Source organism: Falco rusticolus, chromosome 5 (assembly GCF_015220075.1).
Source record: "Falco rusticolus isolate bFalRus1 chromosome 5, bFalRus1.pri, whole genome shotgun sequence".
NCBI classification, from domain to species: Eukaryota; Metazoa; Chordata; class Aves; order Falconiformes; family Falconidae; genus Falco; species Falco rusticolus.
Genome location: NC_051191.1, coordinates 68,271,285 through 68,295,187, shown reverse-complemented (window position 1 = coordinate 68,295,187; position 23,903 = coordinate 68,271,285). Strand labels below are relative to the sequence as shown.

Below are 23,903 nucleotides of genomic sequence, written 5' to 3'. Positions count from 1 at the left end.
ACCCTGTTTCCAAAAAAGCCACACATTCAGCTGAAGTACACAGTAACACGTAGCAGTACCTCAAACCACAAGCTGCAAAGTTCTCCAGGTTGTGTATTGAAGTCCATCCCTCTCCCATCATTAGCAAAATAATCAAGTTCTACACACCCACACACATCCATTTCTTTCAGTCACCTTAACCAGCTGGTCACACCTCTCTGCGAAGGGACAAGCATAATTTCAGAGCTTTGGGCAAAAGGCTAAAGCAGGACACTTAAAATTAGTTCCTCCACACCACACAGGTGGTTTATTGGTAAAAAGGGCTCTCATACAGATAAAAGATACAAACTCTGCTCTGGTCACAAGCACGAGTTTTGCTAAGTGGATTTTAAACATTATTTTATTTCTCTGCCACAGAGAAACAGAACAGAAAAAAATGGTATTATTTTAAAACCTAGAAACAACCAGATGTTCTGAATGAATGCCCTGGATGCTATTGATTATAGTACAGCAGAATGAAAACCAGAAGGGAGCTACATGACAAAGCATGCCCTCGTCTGAGGGCAGCCATACCAAAATACGGATAATGCTCTTGAAAAATTTCTACAGATGTGTATTTGCAGGCTCCATGGGAAGCTTGGAAGAGTTGGTGGTACACCAGCGCTTTTGGAGTCTAGCTCATTATCATAACAAGGCTTTGTTTGGCCATTTAAACAGACGTAGCAAACTGGTGCCATGCAAAACCACTCAAACAACCCAGGCCTCATTCTCACTTCTGGTCCCTTTTAGCAGCCTTAAACTATGCTAGTGCAAGTACAGTGGCCTTCCAAAGGCACACCATCCTCTCATCTCTACTTTTGCTCACCCTATTCCTTTCTTTACATCTTCCCTATGCAATCCCTCCTCCACAGACTTCATGATCCTTTCCCTCATACCAAGCTTCACCCACTCGCCTGCTCACCCCACTTTCCCTTCTTCTGGGCCACAGATCCCTCCAAAGTCTACCATCTCTATCCAGCACTTTCACTGGCTGCACAAGATGAGCTGCCAGACATGGTGAAGGTGCCAGAGAACACAGTGAACATGAGAGAAATACCCTGCTTCTGTGCAGAGTAGTGCATGGTTAAGATGTATTTGCAGGATTCTCAACACACACAGACAAAAAGGTTCAAAAAGTTGCTTACCTATCTACTAAAGCTATCTAGTGCATGTGCTGGGTTGAGTTTGCACACCAGCAGTTACCTCAGACCAGCAGGCACCAGGTAAGCAGGGCTCAGAGACCCCACAGTTGTTTGGCCCCTGAAGACCTATGCTTCTGGTGCAGCAGTTTGATACTTGCAATTAGAAAACATTGACACAACATCCTCCAGCCTCAAGGGGAACAGCTTTCATGTTGGTCTCCTCATCCAGTCATCCTGTAGACTCACCCAGATGTCACACTTGCCAGGGAAGAATCTCTCCGGGATGCGGGCAGCATATAGTGCAGCACCAGTGATGTACAGGCATGCCATGAGTGCCAGCCAGCCTATCTGCCCCATTGTGGCTGCTTTCAGGAGCCCCTCAGAGATGACAAAGTGCAGGGTGGGAATAACCCCACTAAGACCCAGACCTAGAAATACTCCTGGGAGGTAAAGAAAATGTGGGAGAGTCAGGTTTGAACACAGTGGCGGTAAAGGGAGACAATGAAAACATAAAAGCTATGGAAAGAAAACTCAGTATTTGCCAAAGCAGCAGAAAGGTGACAACTCTTGAAGCCGGAGGTCCCCAGAAGCGCTTTATTGTAAAGGAAGTTGAAGAATGCACAGACTTCCTTCATATACCAGAAGCTACCTAGGTATATGTTCCAGCAGATGCTGAAATATTTCGTTTACTGGTTGCGTTTGCCAGCTTTAACGCAGAGTCAGTTGCACATGTTGGTCGGTAGAGGGCACTGAGACTACACGAACTACGGCTCATTCTACCATCATCTCCCAAACGCAAGGCAAGGGGAGACAACAAAGAGATTATTTATCTTATACTGTACAAGTAGTCCTAGGGAACAGAAAAGTAGCATCTGCAGATCATCTTATCTGCCATATATGAGAACACAGCTTATTCATCTAGATTTTATCAGCAAGTACAGATATCTTGTAAAAAAAGGGGGTGGGGCAGGGGGTGGGCGCAGAATAATCGTGTCCCATCCACATATTTTAAATTTGGAAGGCTGAACTCTCTGAAAGTATACCTACAGCTTGTCCAGGAAATCTAGATTTACTGTAGACAGCATGTGCAGGTTAAGTAACAAGAAATACTACTATTCAACCCAGCTGTGTGCACATTCCATAGCTACCCCCTAAAGCTTTCTCTTTCTTCCTACCTCAGAACATGAAATCAAATCTGGTTTTGTTCAGGCTCTTTGTCTTAAATATGTATTTTATCTAGGCAAATCACCCAGATTAATTCAATCATTCAATGATTTGCTAGTGTCTGAGCCTAGTACTACAAAGACAAGACAAACAGGAGAAGTACACATACACACACCAAGCAGCCCATCATTTTTTGAGAGCAAAGTTGCTAGATATAGCTAGGAATACTTTGCACTACCTTTCCTACTGCATGTGTTACTGTCCATTTCAGGAATGCACTTCCAGGACTTGCACCAGCCCTTATCTGTGCATCCAGCTGGCTATAACAAATGCTGAAAGAAAATCAATCAAGCTCCCAATCCAAGAACATTAGCTTTCTACAAAGTTATGCTCTCTTAAGTCTTTCTGAGACTTTTTCTAAGTGGCAAGTAGGAAGGAGGCAAGGCAGTCAAGAAGCAAAACAGTTAACTTCAGGTCTTACCTGCCCTTACACCCCGGTATTCAGGGGTTGCAAACATGTCCCATTGTGAGACAATTATGGCTGCAATGCCCAGGACACAAATCACAATCAAGTAGATGAAGCAAGGCTGAGGGTTGCAATAGAAGGAGTAGTACAACCATGGTACAAAGCTGCCCATTATGAGAAGTGCAATGCCAGAATAATCCAGCCTAGAAGGAAACAAAAGTGTTTGATAAGAACTGTGAACCATTGGAAGTCCTTAGTAGACCAATTGTCTACTTCTCTCTGCAAAATGAAGTTATTTTCACTACTGCAACTTTCTTCCTGAAGGCAACTCTTCCACCAATCCCCTCCTACAATAATGGATTACCTTGACAGACAGCTAGTAAGGCCATTTTTGGACAGCCATCAGCAATACCTACAGCAGCCTTTAGACCAAAGCTTTTTGAAGAAAACTCAGATTTAAGCTCCAGATGAGGAAAAAAGCAGCACAAAAAAAAGAGTCCTCTAAACACAAAAAAGGGCACACACAATGTTGTGAGAGCACAGCCAATACAAACACTTCAGTATCTGAGAAGCAGGAGTTAGTTAGGCATCAGCTTAAAGTGACCACTGGGGAATAATGTTGCGTTTTTTCAACCCTGTTTCTAAACACCAGTGAAGAAAAGGAATTCCTACAGCAGTTGCTTTTTACCACAAATTGACAAAATGCTCCTACAAAAGATGGAGTTAATTTTTAGGGGATTTTAATTGCTGGGTTACTTCAGAGGTGGTTTTGCAGATTACACAATCCTAGATTGAGTAATCTTAGAAAGTAAGAGATATTTAGGAGCAGCCAAATAAGAACACATAGTAAAACAAAAAGACCAAGACATCTGACACATATTGTGGAGCTGCCTTACAGAAGTTTAAGATTCAGAGTTACTCAGAATTGTTGAAACGACAAGAACTGACAGTTGCATTAAAAATTCAACGTTTTGCAACTAAGCTATTACTTACAGCAATAAGATGCATGCACACACCTGCCAAACAGCAGAAAACGAAGGAGTTAAGACTAAAACAGCACCACAAAAACTCATGCTGAAACAAACAATAATTAGAAGAAGCTGCACTGAATCTCTGCTCAACTCTGCTCCAAAGTATGTGCCATCATGCAACAAACAACTCCTACACTGGAGCTCCAGACATAAACCCTAACCCTGTTTTCCCACCTGTTTCGTATTTGGCCTACCCTGCCTCTCTAGGCACTTACTTGGAGAAGAGCCGGGAAACACCTTCAGAGTGGCAATAAACTGTGTGGAAGAGCCATGAGAAGGAGAGGCAGAGTATGGCTCCCAAGAAGAACAATCCAACGACCACTTTCTCCTGCACAGGTGCTACAAAGGACATGTTTGGCCGGAACATGTAGAAGATTCCCAGACAAAGAAAGAACACGCATCCTGAAAAACAGAAAGACAGAAAGGCGTCAAGTTCATGCACACCGAAAGCTTTTCTTTCTAAAAGTGTAACTGTCATGTACAGGAGCACTAAACATAGGAGCTGCATGACAACCAGCAGGCACATGCAGAATAAAGTACTGCCCTGCTTCAGTTACGCATCCCAACCACATTTCATCTTAGACCGATACAATACAGACTTGCACGGACTCTCCATTTTTACTTGGTTTCCAAGATGCCTGTCCAAAGAGAAGAGTTTTCCCTCCCTTCAAGGCTCCTTGCAAGTTGAAAGCCACTCATATAAGCTGCAATTTAAGTGTGTTTCTGTGGCAAGAAATGTGATCTCAATTAACACCTACACATCTGGGGGGGGAATACCTACCAGTGATTTATTAACATTCAGGATTTTTTTTTAGTCCATTCATTTGTATTGAATGCCATAATTAAGAAAGTCCCATTCAACCCTCATGGGAAAAAATTAGGAGAGGGTTACCAACCTTTTAATTTAACAGGTTACTACTGGAATGATAATGCTGACCACCCCACATCCCTTTCTATCTTGCTCTCAAAGACAGACAGCAATAAAGCCAATTAGCATTAAAGCAAGCTGAAAATACCTAGAAGATGTGTCCAGATGTTACCAGTCTCTGTATGTATTCTGAAGATACTCTTGAAACAAGCCCGGAAAGAAGGCATGGGTGGTCTGTGTCCATGCAACAGGTAGTCATTGTCCTTTAGCCAGTCAGGCAGAACATCATGGGGAATGACTCTCCATCTGCCCTCCCATACCTAGAAGTTAGAAGATTTTAGTTAAATGTAGGGAATTGACTTCAACTGATGTATGGCAAAAGTCAAAAAACCCTTATTAGCAGAAATGTTTATCGGTAAGTACAGTATATAGAAAAGGGCTGATGGGACACACATGTCTGGGGAAAAGGCTTTACACTTGAAATATAATGCTTAAGTCACTGTTCCCTATTGAAAACATATCATGAAGTTGAGCTACACTACCAGAGAAAGAAATACTTCAGCATTTCATTGAACAGGACATCTATTGGGCTTTTTTACTGCTAATGAAGCATTTAATTCATTTCCACATTCTGTTATTTTCAAAGATCATCCTTTCCATTTAATTGAAGAAGCCTGCAGCTAGTTCTCTCCAAGAAATAATGAAAGCCTGGTCTTCCAACCACAAGCCCATCCAAGTATACATCTGCTAGCATTTGGGGAAGTCTAGCGAAAAAGCTACGCATCAGCACCAATATGGGCCAGAAAGCGTGAAGTGGCAAGAGTCCACTGAGAAGCGTCCAATCCCTTGATGCAGGTTGGAGAACAACTGCTCCCACACTCCCAAAACAAATGATGACAGATCAGTTAAACGCAACAGATCCATGACTCTCAATTCCATCAGATTTCTCCTTTAAAGGGAGAGAGAACATAAGTGCACACATCCATTCTTGCAGCTGGTTCCAAATGGGAAAAGCGTGCACAGGTGTTCTTAGCACTGCTTCAGTAACGTAAAATACATGGAGTCTTCAGTCTGGTGACAGAAGCAGCACTGCCAAGCAGAGGTGTATCGGGGAATTGCTTTATGTACCGGGGTTGTTTCTGCAGTGTTCCTTGGATTTGTCATCTGGCTAGTAACACAGCAGCGAGCCTGAAGAATCCTGAAACACTAAGTTTAAAAAGCTACATTCTTATTTCTGTTTCAACAGTAAGAACCCAGAATTTTTAAATCCTTTATGGAAGCAAAACAAAACCAATCAGAATAACCAACCCAGTTAAAGACTGGGTTCTTAAATACATTAAAAAAAGAATAACTGGTGTACTTCATGAATCAAAAATTTGAATTGAGGTAGGAACAGCATGAGGGAATTAATTTTACACAACTAACCCTACAGAATATTTGAAAAGTGGAAAAGATGCACAGTTTAAAAAAAGAACACAAAACACAAACATACCACACTCATAAAACAAAAAAAAACCAAAACCAAAACACCAAAAAAAACCAGCCCCCACACTAAAGACTACCAAGTAACTAGGGTGTCTCAGTATGAACTATTCTTTGATGTTTTTAAAACCAGCACGAACAAGTGTATAAAGGGGCAGCATTCCTTTCACTAAGAAAGGAGGGCAAGACACTGATACAGCCCCATGGCTCTAAGTAGCAGCAAAAATTGAGCCAAGGTCAGCAATTACAAAATCTACAATGGATTTATTTAGATTAGTTTTAACACAACCTTGATTTCCTTTCAAGTGAGGGACAAAGCTTATTCTACAATGGATGCAAATGGTGCTGGAAAAGCAAAATATTTGCAAGTCTGAAGAAACCTCAGAAAAAAATGACCTTGTAAATCAAAGTGCCTTGAACCAGAAGGCTTTTATTCTGCTTTGCACTCACCAGTGTTTCTCAAGACAGACTCCTCAGTTGCATCATCAGCTTTACAGTCTCATTTGTAATCCCTTTTGTTCCATGCTTTACAATTCATTCATTTATGACAGACTGAGATCCTGAGAAGCTGTAGTGTTATTAGTGATAACAAGATATAATATATCTTGATGATATGCCCATGCAGGGATGGTGTGTACCTGCTCTCACATTAGTAGCGCAGCCTTTTGCCCACTGGAGCTTCCTAAGCAAGGAAACTACTTCAGCAGTTTTCAGATAACCTTACCTTACACACAAATTCTTCCATTCTCTCCATAGCATGGTGGGCTTGTAGAAGAGGTGACATACCCATAAACCCTTCATCTTCTTGAGGTGACTCATCGTTGTGTTTATAATCCTCAGAACACTGGAGGGAAAAAAATAAATAAATAGAGAAAATGCTTTGTAGACAGATGAACAGAGAAAGGTGATGCTGTTTTCCCTAGAAAAACTACGATTTGAGGTCTTGGCAAATAAAGACGTCTTCTTTCCTTGTACAGCACTGAGGAAGGAATTCAAAAGAACCAGCAAAAGAAAATATTACGTTCTTAGGTATCTGAGAACAACTCACATGTCTAATCCATTTTGCACATGTTTTCACCAGGTTTGGGAGAAAGCAGTGTTCTTCTATATGTTATGCTTCATTAAAGCCCAGATACTGAGTCCGAGGCTTGCAGCCTACCCACCTCTAGGGAAGGATTACTTCCTATTTTATGCTTCAATATCACTATGCCTGCCTTAGTACCTCTACAATGTATCTGGCATTTTAGGATAATAAAAGGCAAGCCAAGGAGAGGAATCAGTTTACCCTGTTACAAATGATTCACCTCAATTTTTAGTTCAAATCTGAGGTTCTATTCTGTTTAACCGACACTTCTGTTCAGCTCATAATCCAGTAATGGACACTGACTCATTTGTTTGACTTTCAAGATACTTCAGAAACTAGTACGAAACTTCTGCTGGTTAGACAAAAGGCAAGTTATCAAAGAAAGCAGTAACAGACCTCAGAGTTTTAAACAAAATTCAAATAAGGAGAAACATTCATATCTTCAAGGTGTAACAAGAGAATTATGAAAACAAAAACAAATAAAACCCCTGAGCCTGGATATTCAGCTGTACACATCACTAATTACTTGTTAGTTTTCTATCCTATGTTGACTTATCACATCACATACATATTATGATACACTCTAGCTTTCCGTTTAGGAAAAAAAAAAAAAAAAAAAAAAATCAACGGGACCACAAGAGTCCTACATTGATTGCCATTTGCTTACTACAATGCTCATGGCCCATCAGAGACTCCCCTCAATGCTTCAGCTTCCAAGGTAAACAAGTTTGAGAAAGCTAGAAAAGAAAGAATGAGCCTTCTGTACCCTTCAGGCTTGCCACAGAAAGCTGCTATGCACCTTATGGCCAAGCCAGGAAAGCCCCACAGTCTGCTCTGAGACTGGGCTCCTCCATATTACAAACCACACCACTTTTCTCTCTATTTGCATATGAAGTTTAACAACTTTAAAATCAAGACCACTTACTGAAAATGCCAAAGCAGCTGAGAATCTAGTATATACCCTCACATTTTTTATCTATGAATTATTATCAATAATGTTCAGGTTAATGTCCTGAATTTTGAGTCAGAGATCGGATCTGGCTGCATATTTGTCCCACATTATAGCTCCCTCCTTAAAGTGAGGCCTTGTTAACTATATCCATCAACAAGTTCACTGAACAAATTGCTTAAAGGTTTAATTTTTTTAAGTACAAGGAGACTTCTTCCAACCTACAGTAAGCTATCTAGATTTCAATGTTTTAGTTTTCCAAGAGAGAGAAATTACATGCTAGTACTTGCTTTTGTACCCAAGGCTTGCAGTAGCCACTGAAGCTTCACCTTTTGAAGAGCTGTCCCCCCATAGTTCTTGACCCAGTTTTACTTATCCAGAATGCAGATCTCTGCTATGTAATATATAGTATACATCCTTTGCATTTTATGTATGACCTCACACTTGTCCACACTAGGACAACTTGATTGACTAAAAGCATCTTTGTAGATAATCCATGTCCCTTTTACTGTCTACTCACCTTCGTTTACCACTCCAGTCAACACCACCTCTGAGCAAGCCTTGGCAACGATTTCATATTTTATAGCTGATTATTGATTTAAATATTGATCAGTTCCAGCCAGATCCTACAGCATTATAAGACAGTATTAAATAAACTTTCATTGCCTAAATTATCCCATTAAGTCCATGGAAGGCATCAGGCAACATCAAAATGTAAATAGGTTTAATATCCCTCTAAGATAGACACATGTCCTGTTGGACCAGAAAGTGTATTAACAACAAACAAACTTGGTTTCATTCTGACTCAACAACATTCACTGACATTATTTCCCACACTGTCAATTTTATTGGCTTTTTCTACTAATGGATCTCTCTGGTTAGGGTTCTCAGATTTCAATATTATAAATAATTAATTCACAACCATAGAAACATAGAATGGTTTGGGGTGGAAGGGACCTTTAAAGATCATCTAGCCCAAGCCCCCTGCCAGGGAGTCTGGATAGAGATGCTCATGATAGTCTGCACAAATTTCCATCTCCAGAAACACCTTACAGAAAAGCAAGGCTGGTGTTTAAGTTCCAGTATACCTGATACAAGAAGCACTACTATGCCTTTTAGCTATTCCCTCCCCCAGCACCACACAATAACCAGCTGGAATGGGGTGAACAACTTAGTAATCCTCAATTTACAAAACTGGGTTGGACTGAATGAAAAAAGGTCCCTTACAGAATCAAAGCCTGTATTCACTGCAGTCTGCCCAGTGACTCAAAGCCAAAAAAATGTTCATTTCCCCCTCTTCATGTACTTTCACTTCTAAGATCATGGGAAGGTTTAAATCTGAACAGACTGTAAAGCTCGAAGAGCACAGCTATTTATGAACTGGTCCAAAATTTTGCATTTTGGCAACGTGCCTACAAATAAATCATTACTGAGCTTCTTTTAGTGATTAAAATAATTCATATCATAGACACAGTCCAGATTACTGCCAGAAAATGGAACTGATTTTATTATCTCGTTCCTGCCATCAAACCACAAAATTAGCATTCAAGGAAAAAACCTAAAGCTCAGCTTCTTAGTCCTTTTCTCGCTATGGAGGCAAAATGAGGTCTGCTCTGGAATACACACCCTCTCTCAACTCCTTCCCTTATCATCCTATTAGAAAGAACAGAAAACTGTGCTTCTTGGAAGCTGGAAAGCTATAGTTGGAGTGCAACACCAATGCCAGTTTTCACTTGGAAACCTGAGGGAGTCTATTGACTTTCAATTCCTCAGACAATGACTGAAGGGGGAAAAAAATACCACTTTTTGGTTCAGAAGGCATATCGTTGTTAAGATTTCCACTGTGATTAAGTTCCTTTGTATCGATTCCCCCCATTCTCTCTTCTTTGGCTGATCTTATCAGAAATTCAAGAAAATTCTAGAACATAAACAAGCATATGCTTTAGGACCTGTTTTCAACTATTTCTAAGTTCTATCCACAGAATCACATTTTAAAATGGGGAACGCATTGGGTAAATAATCTCACTTGCCTAAAACCACGCAAGAAATGAGAGCCCAGAACAAAACACTGATACTGACACTTTTAATGAGGTGTGGTATAGCCTGGATCAAGTGCTTTCAGAATAATTTTTGCCTTTGTACTTTCTAGATCATTGACCAAAAGGATTTTCACTCAGCTAACGTTTCAGATTCTTTTGTGTCATCTAATTTACTCATTTTCTTTCAAAAGCAGCTTCAAATTTTGACTTAATCATTCTGTGAAATCTTTAGAGCATGTTAGAGTATCTTTAAATAAAAACCCTCATTCCCTTGTTTCATTCACATTCACAAGCAAGTTTGTTGCAATCATCAGCTGTCATTCTGCTGCACATATGCAGTGATGTGTAAATCACTCATACAAATCAGAAATCATGGCTTCTGTATACTTAAACTTGAGAGAGTCTGGACACCTAGTTCCATCAAAATGCCAAACAGTTCTTCCAGCTTTAATCCTACCCCCTTTGCAAACTCAAAGTGTTAAAGCTACCAACAAACATAGTACAGATACCTAACAAGAATGGAAATTACACGACAGAAGTATAAAAGCATCTGTAGGTTGAATAATGGTACCAGAGAATAAACTAAACCTGAAGGACAAGTGACAATGGCCAGATGAAAACAGTTTTACTGGTTGATCCATATTCAGTTCATTTTGGGAGGTTTTCCAGAGTCTTTTGTAGTAAGTGATAGACAAGAAGGTAAAAGAAAGGTAGAAATCAGACTTAATTATACCACTTTGTACAGAGATCCACGCAACACACTTCAAGGGACAGATCATCTTCTAAACAAGAATTTCGGTGTATGCTTCAGTAGGTATGAAAACGTTCAATGCCTAAACCAAGACTTAGAGCACCAGAGCAAACAAGAGCAAGAAACCTAAGAGCCCAATTGCACAGTGCCCACCATTAAATAAGTTTAACATTAAAATATTACTTTTTTTAAACTTGTGCAACTGCTGTAGAAGTTTAAATTTAGTACAATTTGTTGCTTGAATACAGTCCAAAAGTCAGATCACATAGCCAAAGATCCTGTTTCAGTGAAAATCTCAGTAAAACCTGCCCTAGTAAGTGCAATATATACTTCTTGTTTACTACAACAGCTTATCCTTCTCACATAGATAAACAGTTTTTATACTACTGCTCTCAAATCTGTTAACAGACACACTTTTTATTAATGCCCTTACAATGGAAAAGGCTGTTAGAAGTCAAGTTGTAATGGAAGAAAAAGATTCCAGAAATCCTTTTCCCACTTGGACTTCAATGGTAAAAGCAGTTTCTTGAGGTCCGAGTTTCTCTATGTCAGTTTAAAGATTTCTACAAATCTGAGTTTGCACGTGGATGTTACTTGCACAGATGACAAGCAAGCTCTTGTTCATCACTTCAGACTGCAGTTTTGCTAGAAAATGTCATCAACCTGTGTTTACTAGAGTGTGCAAACTGAAACAAATCACTTGAATGAAGCCACCCAAGAAGCTTACTCTGGCAAAAGGGGTTCTCTTCGCTCTCATCCCAATCTTCCTTTACACTGCTTCTAGCACCCCTCTGATCCTTGGGTTGAATAGCTGATCCAATACTAATCTGGCAGAAATTACTCACATTTTTGCTAGGTGACCTTCCTATCAGATAATAAAGTTGGTTCAAATAACCAAGCAATTTAAGAGCTCAAGCTAGTGCAACAGAAACAACAGGAGCATCAGCTCCCATTTTACTGAGATCCACTACAGAATACTTTCTGGGGATCATGTGTGAGGCCAGGTTTCTTTTTGACACATATTAGTTGGATGCAAAATGATCTTCAGGCCTCCTTTGCGTAGTGTTAATCAGTTAGAAAGGGAGCCTAAGAACCTAGTTAGGCATGCATTAAGGAAGGTTAAACTAATGATCACTTCAAAATGCTGCTGTATTCACAGAACTTCCAACAGCTTTCAGGACCACACCTTCAGAAATTTGACAGTTTTCATTGGTTGCATGTAAGGTATTTGACGCAGAACCAGAAGTACACACATTAACCAGTAATACTCGTAACCGTAATACAAGTCCCCTAAACCCCAGAAAGGGCAGAACTGTCCTGTATTAAGGTTCCTTTTTGGACAGAGTCATTGCTCAGTTACTCGACGGCCGAACTGACTGCGCACATACCTATGTAGCATTAAATTCTGGAGTTCATAGAGTCCCATGTCTCAAAGCTCAACTGTTTGTGATGGCAATTCACCATCAAGATGTCACCAGTGCCCTAAAGCTCCCGTCACAGGAATTTCCAAAGCGCGATGCAGTCTCAATACGTTCTAAAGTTCTTGCTTCCTTCAGCTGACAGAGGCTTCCCCCCAGAACTCTGTCCTGGTATGAACACATCATTGTAACACAGGCAAGACAGTTCAGAGAAAGTAAATTACTTAATATCCCACACCTTGGTGTTAATCATACAACTCGGTACTTGTATACAATTCTATTCTGAAAATGCAAGTTGTAAATGCAGGCATAAGTTTTCTAATACCACTGTTACCCCCCATATTAAACTGAAGACACAAAGACTTGGAATTTTTGCTCTTTTTTATCTTGATCTCATCAGATGAATGATTAATAGTGTTTAACATGACATTGAAGTCATTTAACATTTCTTGAGGCAGCATGCCAGATTCAGTAACTCAAGAGCATTCAACATAATGCCCAAGATACATTCACAAGGCTGTAATATAAAAATGCTATTTTTCTAACCATAGTCCTGTAACATCCTTTTCAGCTAGCCAGACTGCTTTTTTCAGCAGCTCCTGTACCCACTCTGTCAACTGACCTTTTACCAACCCGTCTTTCATAAAGGGAAAGCAGTGATAGGTTGGTGCCATGCCATTTCTAAAAGCTCGTTGCACATTTTTCAGAATTTCATCAGTTTACGTTCTTTGGATTGTAAGCAATTAACTGGAAAAGCACAGCACCTTAAAACTTTCCCTGACTTCCTCCAGCTTCCGCACATACCACGTTATTTTAGAATAACAGCTTTGCCATTTAGAGTTTATGTTCTTTCTTAATCTGACAGGCTTGTAAACAGAGATACACCACAGCTTCCAAAAGGCTAACTACATTCACCCTCTACGCAGGGTGCGCAAAGCTGTTTTTGCTGTCACAGGACCAAAAAAAGTCTTTCATTAGCACTGTGCCAAAGACCCTTTCAGCCTACTGGTCAAAATGTTAAGTACTCAAAGGTTCCTGGAGTTGAGCATTTCTCCTTTGTAGGTCACCTTTTTATAAAAAGCTACACTCCATTTAGTACAGCACTTGGAAATGGTTTTATACAACTGGTCATAGATGCCTGCTTGCTGGCACTCATTAAAAACAAGGTCTAACCTTTAACACTCGCTTAGCAACTAGTCCTAGGACAAACTCACATTTTGGCTTCAGCAACCTTGCTAGTACACCCTTATTAGGACTATCTTTCAGTGAAAAGGGTTTGCTGAATCTCTAAGCTGTAGCAACTACCGATTTTCCGTCATTGCCCAGTACCTGACAAGGGCCAAGGACCTCGATGCCCACATGTGCTAATCAATACACTCGGGAGCAAACCCTGTAGAAATTGTTTCTACTACAGAAGATTCACATGTGCCATTTTGTGCTCCTCTGTCATTGTTAATCCTGACAGCAGAAAAAAACAAGCATGCTGGGCTTAGGGAAAAAAAGTGCTCTGTTAAAAAATAAACAAAGAGAGACTGAAAGTGCACTGCTGAACTCAACATAAGAGAAGAGTCAATCAGTCTAAAGCAGCTGAAGGAAGATGCAAGTTAACCCACCAGTACAGCACTCTTATCACTGTGAAAGGCCCTCATGTCCTGTACTGCTGCCCAGATCCGGCTGATACAACCTCCAGGAGAACAAAGGCAAAACCTGTGGAATCTAACCCTTGGCCAGGGAAACAGTTGTGCCAGTGAATTATAAACAAAACTGCTCCCTCCCTCTCCTAGTTTCAACACACAGCACAGCAAGCAGTGGTTACAAAACCAGCTGGCAGGCAGGCAAACTCAGCAGAGTACCAACACCTCCCCTCTCAAAGAGCTAAGACTCTTCAGACTAATAGGAGACAGTTGAACCTTGCTGCAACTTACCAAGCCACAACCTATTACAACTTTCTTAATTTACATGAGAGTTTTCTGGGAGATGGGGCAGACACAGAGACATGGCCATTTCCTACACGTTACCAGACTTCCGTGCAGAATACTGTCTGCTCACGGTTGACTAGGTCACCAGTTTGTGCCTTTTCTGCAGACATTCAAGCTCTAAAAGCCTGTTAATAAACCAGGCATGCCAACTGTCAGTGAAGGACACATCAGCATCCAACCACTCAGGCCTGTGGAGCCTGTAAACTATCTCCACAGACATATCACGTGTTTCATACTGTTTAAGTGGGAATATGTGGAGATATATCCACACTCTGCCATTAAAAAAAAAAGCTATTTGTAAAGATACTAGATTCAAGCACTTACTTCAGTGACTAGCAGTCTGAGTAAAATACACATTACTTCCACTACTTGGAACACCAAGTGAAGGAGAAATTCAGACGTTAAGATTTTTTGATCCAAAGTAAAAATGTCAATTTGCATGCTTTCAAAGAAATAACATTCTTTCCCAAGAGTTACAAAAATGGAAGAAAGGAAGAGGTGATAAAGAAGTCTACAGAACAACAAATTTTGAACAGTCTGCTTTAAAATGAAAGCAAACATGTTTTGGTGGGACCCCAAATTCTGTTATGCCAGGCCTCTCCCATACACATTCAAAAGACAACCTCTACCAACAAAACCTGTAACGCAATGCAGGAAGAAAGCAAATACAGAAGCAGATGCCAAGTTTTTTAATCATAACTCCAAAGTACCAACAGTAAAATGCTAGACTGAAAATAAAGCTAAATAGTTTCAAACTGGGCAAGAAACTTCCAAGTAAATCTATAAAGAAAAAAAATTAAGGCAATCAGAACTTGAGTATCAGCTGCAGAAAGACCGTTAAGACAACTGTCTATCTCTGACCTTCAAGACTTCGCCTAAATCTTTTGCACTCAGCAGGCACCATAAAGGCAAGCTGACAATTCCACGAGTTTACATACACCCTTCTGTTAATGTCATAACTATTTTTTCAGTCATATTTTTGTAAAGAGTAGGTACACACTTCTGTAATAGAAAAGGCTTTAAGTTCGCAATTCAAGTTAAAAGCCTCAAGTCATTTGCTCACCTTCAATTATTCTAAAACTATCCTTTCGTACCTTAAAATCCATTACATCCTTCTGCCTCCCTCCCTCAAGTCACTTTGGTATTTATGCTCTAGAAAGACTCTTGTAGCTACATGCAGGTATCATTAATTTTGTCAGAGGTCAAGTAAGTTCCACTTAAAGTCAAAACCCATGCTCCCCAAGAAGCAATCCAGGTAAGTATTTGCCCAATTTTTTTCTGCCCACTCAGATGACTTCAGAGCTATGCACACCTCCTCCCAAACCCTTACTGTAGGTCATCAAACACTTAGAGCAACAGGTCTCCACTCCACGGGCACACTTCAGTGCCACACAGGACAACTGCGCAATGCAGCTCAACTGCATGAAAGAAATCATCATTCAGGAACACGGAAGTCTGATGACTGGAACAAAGGCAAAGAAAACAGTTCTGTTCATCTCCTGTCACTGACAGGTTAAAGCATAAAAGGAAAGAACTAAACACAGGTTTTAGGGCTGCACGAAGAGCCCATTTATCAGGTTATAAGTAGTCACATGCATTTGATTGTGTCTGCTTAACAAAGCCACAGTGAGATTTCTTTAGGAACTATCACTGCTGGAATTATAAAGGCAGTTAAGACACAGAAACTCTAGGACAGGAGAATGAATGCTGTCCCAAAGGCTAGGCAATCCAGCATGCTACAGAAGGGAAGCATCTGCTGAAAAATGCCTTATCAGCACACACACAGCACATATGAACTGGGGGAAGGGGAACAACCAAAAGTTTAAACTGCTGAAAAAATGGGAAGAACTATGCAGCTTGCCTGGTCCTTTTCTCACCACAAAATCTTTGACATTCAGATAAATGATCACTAATGCTCAGTCACGGAAGGTACACCACTCCTCTGCCACTACACTAATTGCATTGTTTAAACAAGATAGCAAGATGTGTATCTATTCTTTGGAACAGAGACTTGGAAGAGGGGATAATCTATGAACATATACGCACTCTAGGAGAGAAGACAGAGCTATGGGATAAAACACAGACTAAAAGGTTCAGGTGTAAAAGGATATTGATTTTATGATCCGTATCTTCTCATAAGCCTCATCATAAAACTGGCAAATTAACAGCACTGGCAGAAGAATGCAGCTGTTTTATTGTTTTGGATAAGCATGCTCAACACAGCTAGTAAATCTTTGCTACATGTATTGAGTGAACGGCAAAATTTACAGAAAGTAATATCTAATGTAATTTTTTGTTCACAGCTATGCAACCATCCAGGTAGGTTACTGGTGTCAGGGACAAAGGTCTAAGAAAAAACTTCTGGGGCTACATTTGATTTCTTAATACCATTTCTATTTTTTTCCATGAAGATGCTTTATTTCTAAAGAGGACCTATATTTTGGCCCATCAAAATTAGAAACAGGTAGTATACAATGCAAGCTCCAGGAGAGATGGAAAATAATTCTGAACAAAACAATGGTATGCTTACACACACCTCTTTAGAAAAGGCTATTAAAATAATTCATCAAATTCATCAAAACTCCTAACTCTTAAGAGCTCAGACTGCTTCCTCCTACACATGGAGCAGAAAGTGGATATACAAGTAGGCAGACAGAAAGCAATCTTGTATAGGAGAGTCTGGGATGGATTTTCTATAAAGGAGCTGCAATGATATAAATAGGGTGATAGGAGGCAAGCAGAAAAGTAAACAATCCAATATTACCACAGGATAAATACACACATATTTTTACAGTAATACCTCAAGTCTTAGGCCCAGTAAATTTCGGGCAAGTATTGTATCTACTAGAATACATCTGTGTTATGATATTCAAGAAAGGCAGTATGATTAACTTGTCAAAACTAGCAGCATTTAAAAGCATATTAAATTATCATGGTGCTTGGACCATCGACTTTCCTTCTTCAACACAGGAATTCCTTGATTGCTACCATCAGCTTCAACCTGGTTGCATTTAGCCAGTAGAATACTAACACAGCAGCCATCGCTTGAGTCCTTTTATAAGGCTATGTTCAGCTTGTGTGCCCAAGTACTACTGCCATCTACAGAACAATAACCTTGTATTACCATCATCTAAAGAACAGCCTCTTCGAAACCAGAGGAAAACCATGCTTTTCAACTAGTATGTCATGTCTTCTAAGGCAGTTGCACATAGCCAGAATGTACAGTAGAGCAAAAAAGTGAATCCTAGCTGGGATTTCAGTAACAGCTGTGCTAAGGTTTACACAAGACAGAGGATATATAGCTTAATGTTTTTTCCAGACTATTTAGAACACTGCGGTATGTCAGAAAATAAAGGCCATGTGGGAAGCTAATATTGGTACTTTTAACAGCAGAATGTTTTGGGATGATCCATCTGAAGCATCAATTATTCAAACCCTTAAGAAGAAAAAACATTTAAAGGTATCACAGTATTAAAAACAAGAAATCACAAAGGAATAAAAGCTTAGACTAGAAAAAGTCAAAAAGGCAGGAGGCCACATAGGGCAGAGAAAGTGATACAGTCCAAGACAGAACGCCAACACATAAATGGCAAAAAAAAATTTCTGTGGCAACATTTTAGGAGACTAAGAAAGAGAGAAGACATGAAATACAAGACAGCTAAGTATCTGTAGTGAGCCAAAACAAAAAGAAACATACTTTTGTCATAAGGATCAATGCAAACAAGCAAGCAAACAAACAAAAAAACCAAACCACCACACCAAAAAAAAACCATAACAAACACTAACACATGCTAAGAATGTCTGAAAAAGCATGAGAGAATGAGAGTACTTTAACCAATTTATTTCCAAAATTCTAAAATTAAACACTGACTCATCCAAATAGTTTCTGTTTAATTAAGCAAATGTAAAGAAAGAATTACGGAACATAATCAGCTATGGGCTTCTACTCCAGCCGATTCTAGGAGCATTCTACAGGCAACAGGTAACTCGCATTATTCAACCAGGAAAGTCAGAGACAAGAAGGAAAACAGCCTCCAAAAAAGATGATGGCAAATACACTGTAAGATAAACATATGTATGTTCAAAATATCTGCTAGCACAACTCAGTTTTTCTTTTTTCTAACCTTAGCAAGATGAGCTATGGGCTAAGACTTTGCACCTCATATACATGCTTTACAACCTTCCACATAACACACACACACAAAAAAAGACTCTGGGTATTTGCTGATAATGCCCTACAGAAGTTATAGCAGTGTACAACTTACAGTGCATTGGCCTGGCTTATTAGCCGTGAATACCTGTTCTGATTTCTTATTACTAGGACACTTGAAACTAAATTCCAGAAGGGCTCAAACTCACCCAGTTAAAACAGTCTAGTACATGTTCTCATGCTAGTTGAGCCACGATAGCTGTCCGTGCACACACCCAGAACCTGTGGCAAATTCAGTTACAGCAACAGCCCAGCTCTCCTGCACAGAAGACTACACTGAGTAGGATCAGCACATTTTTGCTGCTGGCTAAAATCACACAGTTGCTATAACTGAACTGATACAGTAAACTCATTAAGCCATGATAAATTTAAAGTGAGCCTGAGATGAATGCCTCTTCTACTTAACTGTGCTGATATCCATCTGTATATATCCTGGGAGAAGCATTAATTACAGTTCTGAAACGCTCTAACCAGAAGGTACTTTTGTCCAATGCTTGGACGTTACCTTCGTATAACACTTAATTAAACTGTGGAACGCCTTTCCGCAGGATGTTGTGACTGCTAAAATTTACAAAGGCTCATGCACCAAAAATTCAAAAACATTGCCACTGGCTCAGGAAATCTGTGAGCCACCAATTACTAAAGGCTGGGATAGTGTCCTAGGGAAGTAACACAACATGATTCCCCATCCTTGTAATCTTCCTTATGAGTCTGTTACTGGCTACTGTCCCGAGATAGCGTATTGTGCACTATGTGTGTTTGGTCCAGCCCAGTATGGCCAATCTTCCAACAAGAATGCTTGCAAACAGGTTTTTCTGTCCTCATCGCTAAACCAACAGCAACGAGCCACAGTTGAGATTACATTCAGTCAGAGTCAGTAGATCTTCTCCTTTCACTATAATTAATCAGAAGTTCATTACAAAAAAAAAAATTTAAGAGTAGTATCCCAGCAGAGAACAAACACCAGTGCAAGTCCCATCTCTTTGAGGGGAAAATAAAAACTATAAAGCTAGTAAACTTACACTTATGCCCTGTCTTGTCACTGAAGTTCCCATACATTCAACCGAGTATTTCTAGCATCTTCCTGCTTTCATTACAACTATTTAGCAGGCATAAAGAGTTTGTAGGCTCACAGTACACATTTCTGGGACTTATTTAAGCACTAACGTCAAAACGTATTTTTCCTAGCAAATCTGACAAATAATCATATAACTTACATTTTCCTGGTCAGAAGACAGAGGTGGCTCCACTAAAAGAAGCCTCTGCTCAGAGCTGTCCTCTTCAAAGGCTGTCTGTGGTGTTGTAGTGTCAGACATGTGTCCTTTTCTGAGCCGTAGACCTGGCTCTGGAGAACCAGCATTATCGAGTTCCGTTAGTTCATTCATGAGATGCTGGGAGCCTTCGCAAATATTCTCCTTCCTCTTGATTCAGTTTGGCTGATTATGTGTTGGCTCTGAAAGGCAAACAGTTTGTGTAACTGAACTGAAGTTAAAACAAAGAGTGAGTATGAGAGTTGGCTGGAAGATGAGCATGCTTAAAAGCTACTGAACAGCTATGACAACTGCTTTTATGTGTGCCCAAACTCCCACAAGATTAATTATATAGACTTCTACACTGCTGGACAATGAATTCTCTCATCCTGCAACCACTAATATTATCATATCCTATCACAACTTTGAAACATGATAGAAAGTGAACTCCATAAAACATTAAATTCACAAAAGGCACAGTGATGTTTTTAGAATTTATTTTTATTTTTATAGAATTGCAAAAACTGAGCTGTTAATACTATTTACAAATAACCTACTTACCAAAGGCATTCTGTAATTACCAGCTCAATCATCTAGTTTAGATGTCACCAAAACTAGAACACTAAGTACTGGTACAGCTGCTCAAGTAATAGCAAGCAAGCAGAGCTCAAGCACCAACTAACTTTAGACAGACTGCAAGGAGGGCAGTAGTACACACAGTGATTATGGTTCCCTCGCTTAAAACAACATATTCACAATTACTGCTAGTAATGGGTCTGTACCTTTACTTTTGTAAGGAATCAGACCAGAGTTAAACACCATTCATTCTATCACTGCGATCAGGAACAGGTAATTTCCAAAAAAAAACCCATAACCCATGCTTCCTACTCCGAAATGTAAATATATTTTATGCTTACAACACTGCAAAAAAGATGAGGTAAATGTAACTCAAGATGCTAAAGATTTAATTAAAATTTGCAGAAAATTACCCAATGACAACCTGTTAATGTAAGCCCTTATCCAAGATTACTGTTGGCTACCCACTTATCTCGTACGTCACTGTGCGATGTTCAATAGCCTTGGGAGGCACAACAGCCACCGCACTCTGCAATGAGTGCCAGAAACCATCAGCATGGATCGGTGCTCAGCTGAGGCTTCAGAATCACTTTGAATAAGGACCTGTTCATTTCGCACTAATCACTTGGTGTCATTCTTATTACCGTAGCATCTAAGTACTTACATGTGACTAACACATAATATTAAGATAACCCATCTAACATGTTTTAACTTGCCAGGGTGCATAATTGGATTGGAATTTTAGTGCCCAATAAAAGATTCTGAACTTTGCCATAACGCAGGAGGGCAAATTAAAATTATAAGATGGGGGATTGATATTGGCAGTTTTGTAATAAAATGTCACATCCAAAACGCCAATAAATAATGCACTCCTTCCTTTCAGGGACTAATCTCATTTGCATATTATAACTGCAAGCTAATTCTCAGCTCTGACAAATGTGCTATAGTTAATTTTGCTGCAGCAGTTTGTAATATTATATCCTCCCAGCTGCCTGACAATCCCCAGAAGAGAGAGCTGCTAATGAGCAGGTAACAGACTTTGCAAAACTAAATGATACCTCAGTTGTCCGAGTTCAGTATGGCACACTGCTTTCATCACCCAAGAAGCTAAGTTTACAATATGACAGCAGAGCAGATGGTATGCCCACCTTCCTGCTAACTCTACTACAGGGTCAGTAACCTCCATCTGGGAAGTAACATCTAAAATGGCCACAACTGTTTACTTGGTAAACACAGAGCCACAGGACTATCACCCTGTGAGAATTAAGCCAAGGTTTAACAACATTACACAGGAAGCCCAATGAAGAAGTTGAGCAAGCAGTTTTTAAGACCAAGAACAAATATTTAGAAAGCCACAGAACAACCAAAATCTTGACTGTTTTTGTCGTATTTCAAGCAGCCAACTCACAATTCTACTTTTATGCGAGAAACAAGACATCATCACATTGCCATTTGGCAAAACTCAACTAAGTTTTTTGAAATGAAACTTATTGGGTGTCTTAATTTAAAAGGCAACTTACAAGAGACCAATTTCAGTATAGTACACTGTACCAATTTGAAGATGTAGCTAAACCCAGAAAAATGCAAGCAAGCAGAGCAGCTGTTTGTAAACAAGTTACAAACACACACACCCCCTGATATTCCACACAACATTTCAAACAGGTAGTTAGCTGAAACAGCCATAGTTAAGTTTCACAGATTGTTCAATCTGCATTGGACATTTAACCAGCAAGTTTTACTAGTTTTTCTTTCTACCAGCTTTAAGCAATAGAATTTCCATTGTGTGCTGCATTACCTGCTATACTGCCTAAGAGCATGTCCTTACATCACCCCTATGACATTGTGGGAGCAATGCTCAAAGAGACACAGTAACAACCAACACAACAGGCTTAACCACATTTGACCAAAATGCTTGCGAAAGGTTCTTCTAATATACAAAGATACAAGAATGCCAAGAGACTTCTTAAATCAGGCCTTGAATATTTACTTCGCTAGCACTCACTGCCAAGCAATCACTAAGGTTTAAAATAAAAGATGCATTTCGCCTCTGGTGAGTGAGATTTGCATTCAGCAGTAGAGTTCAACTTTAGAGGTCTGCATAAATAGAAATTGTTGTTTCTTGAGAAATGTAACAGTGGAATTGCTCAATGAAATAAGATGTTTCCATATTGACTTTCATGCAGGATCCTTTTAGTACTGAATACACTTGCCCTTACTGAGCATGCAAAGGTAAGCAAGTCAAAAGAGTCCAAAAGCATCACTACTGGGTTTTAGTCCTTTTTTAAAATGTACTACAAAAGCCAAAAACACATGCCTGAATACAGCACAGAGTTGCCAACAGAAAAGTGCTAGTATCCAGAACTGTTTGCTCACAAGTGAAAGAAAGCAGTCTGAGATTAGGAATAGGAAAGGCATAGATGGTCTTTAATTTCTATTATAACATTTCTATGACTCCACAGTTCAGTGAAGGGTCTGAATGACTATGACTACCTTTTCCTAAGAAAATAGGAAGCCTAAGTGTGGTCAGTAGCATCTAGCCAGAAGACAATGGTTGAAACACTGAAGAGACTTACTGCCCCATTCTGTCTCCAAGACTAGGCAGCTCATGAAAACAAAAACCAGAGAATGGAAAGCTATGGAACACTTGAGGTCTTGGAAAAGATTGTTTTGTACCACTACAATTATAAATCTTATATATAATTCCTTTAACTTCTTCTGTGGCATGCAACAAACTAAAAACTTTCATTAAAATTAGCTTCCGTTTAAAGAGGAAGTTGCCATGTACAACTTAAAATCTACTTAATGGTTGAATATATAATAAACATAATATCAGCATCTAGATCAATCAGTGAGTTTCTGCCATGTCGAAAAATCAGCTGAGAGAAGCAGCTACAGAGTTTGGTTTGTTGGGTTATTTTTTTCTTTTTAATACAGAAAATTTCTAAAGGCTAAGTCAGCTTTTAGAAAGGACATACCAGTTTATTACTACCATAGTTCTAAACATAGCATATAAACACAAAACATACCACTCCTTTCGTCAACTTAATATGCCACTGCCACCACATAACCTACAATAGCCTAAGTGGTCATCACTCCCAGCTGCTTGCTTCACCCCAGTTCAGAAGTCACCACCACAGTGAGGAGAGGCAGTGCCAGTTTCAGGCCATAGACAAACACTCATCATCTTTCTGAAAAGAGAATCACAAGGCAATAATATTTCAGAAGTTCACCACAATTGTGCAATGTCAGAGGAGTCAACATCCACAGTTACAGCATATTTAAGACACTGCTTCACTCCTCAATATGACAGGAAACAGTAGTTCCACAAAAGTTAAGCACCACAAGATGATGTTACTATTCTTTGAACAATTTTCCTGGATATTCCCCAAGAAAAGTGATACAGCCCTTCTAACCTCACAGAATTCACCTGGCATGAGCACTGGTTTTCTACCCACTAAACAATGCCACATGGTAGC

The 23,903-nt window shown here is 39.7% G+C and overlaps 1 protein-coding gene across 5 annotated transcripts in view; it reads right to left on the bottom strand.

Moving 5' to 3' along the window:
- ADIPOR2 (adiponectin receptor 2) overlaps nt 1-23,903 on the bottom strand; it is a 45,642-nt gene that overhangs the window by 2,823 nt on the left and 18,916 nt on the right. For 2 of the 5 annotated variants that reach the window (XM_037390303.1, XM_037390304.1), the window contains exons 2-7: nt 19,819-20,054; nt 6,896-7,015; nt 4,838-5,009; nt 4,037-4,223; nt 2,806-2,993; nt 1,407-1,600 (exon numbers count right to left, since the gene is read on the bottom strand). In XM_037390303.1, coding sequence (XP_037246200.1) covers nt 1,407-1,600; nt 2,806-2,993; nt 4,037-4,223; nt 4,838-5,009; nt 6,896-7,015; nt 19,819-19,986 — 1,029 coding nt within the window. In that variant the 5' untranslated portion in view covers nt 19,987-20,054. Of the gene's footprint in view, nt 1-59; nt 198-1,406; nt 1,601-2,805; nt 2,994-4,036; nt 4,224-4,837; nt 5,010-6,895; nt 7,016-8,724; nt 8,800-14,042; nt 14,123-19,818; nt 20,055-23,903 lie in introns of those variants that run through there. The other 3 variants (XR_005104624.1, XM_037390307.1, XM_037390305.1) reach the window with 3 other exon arrangements.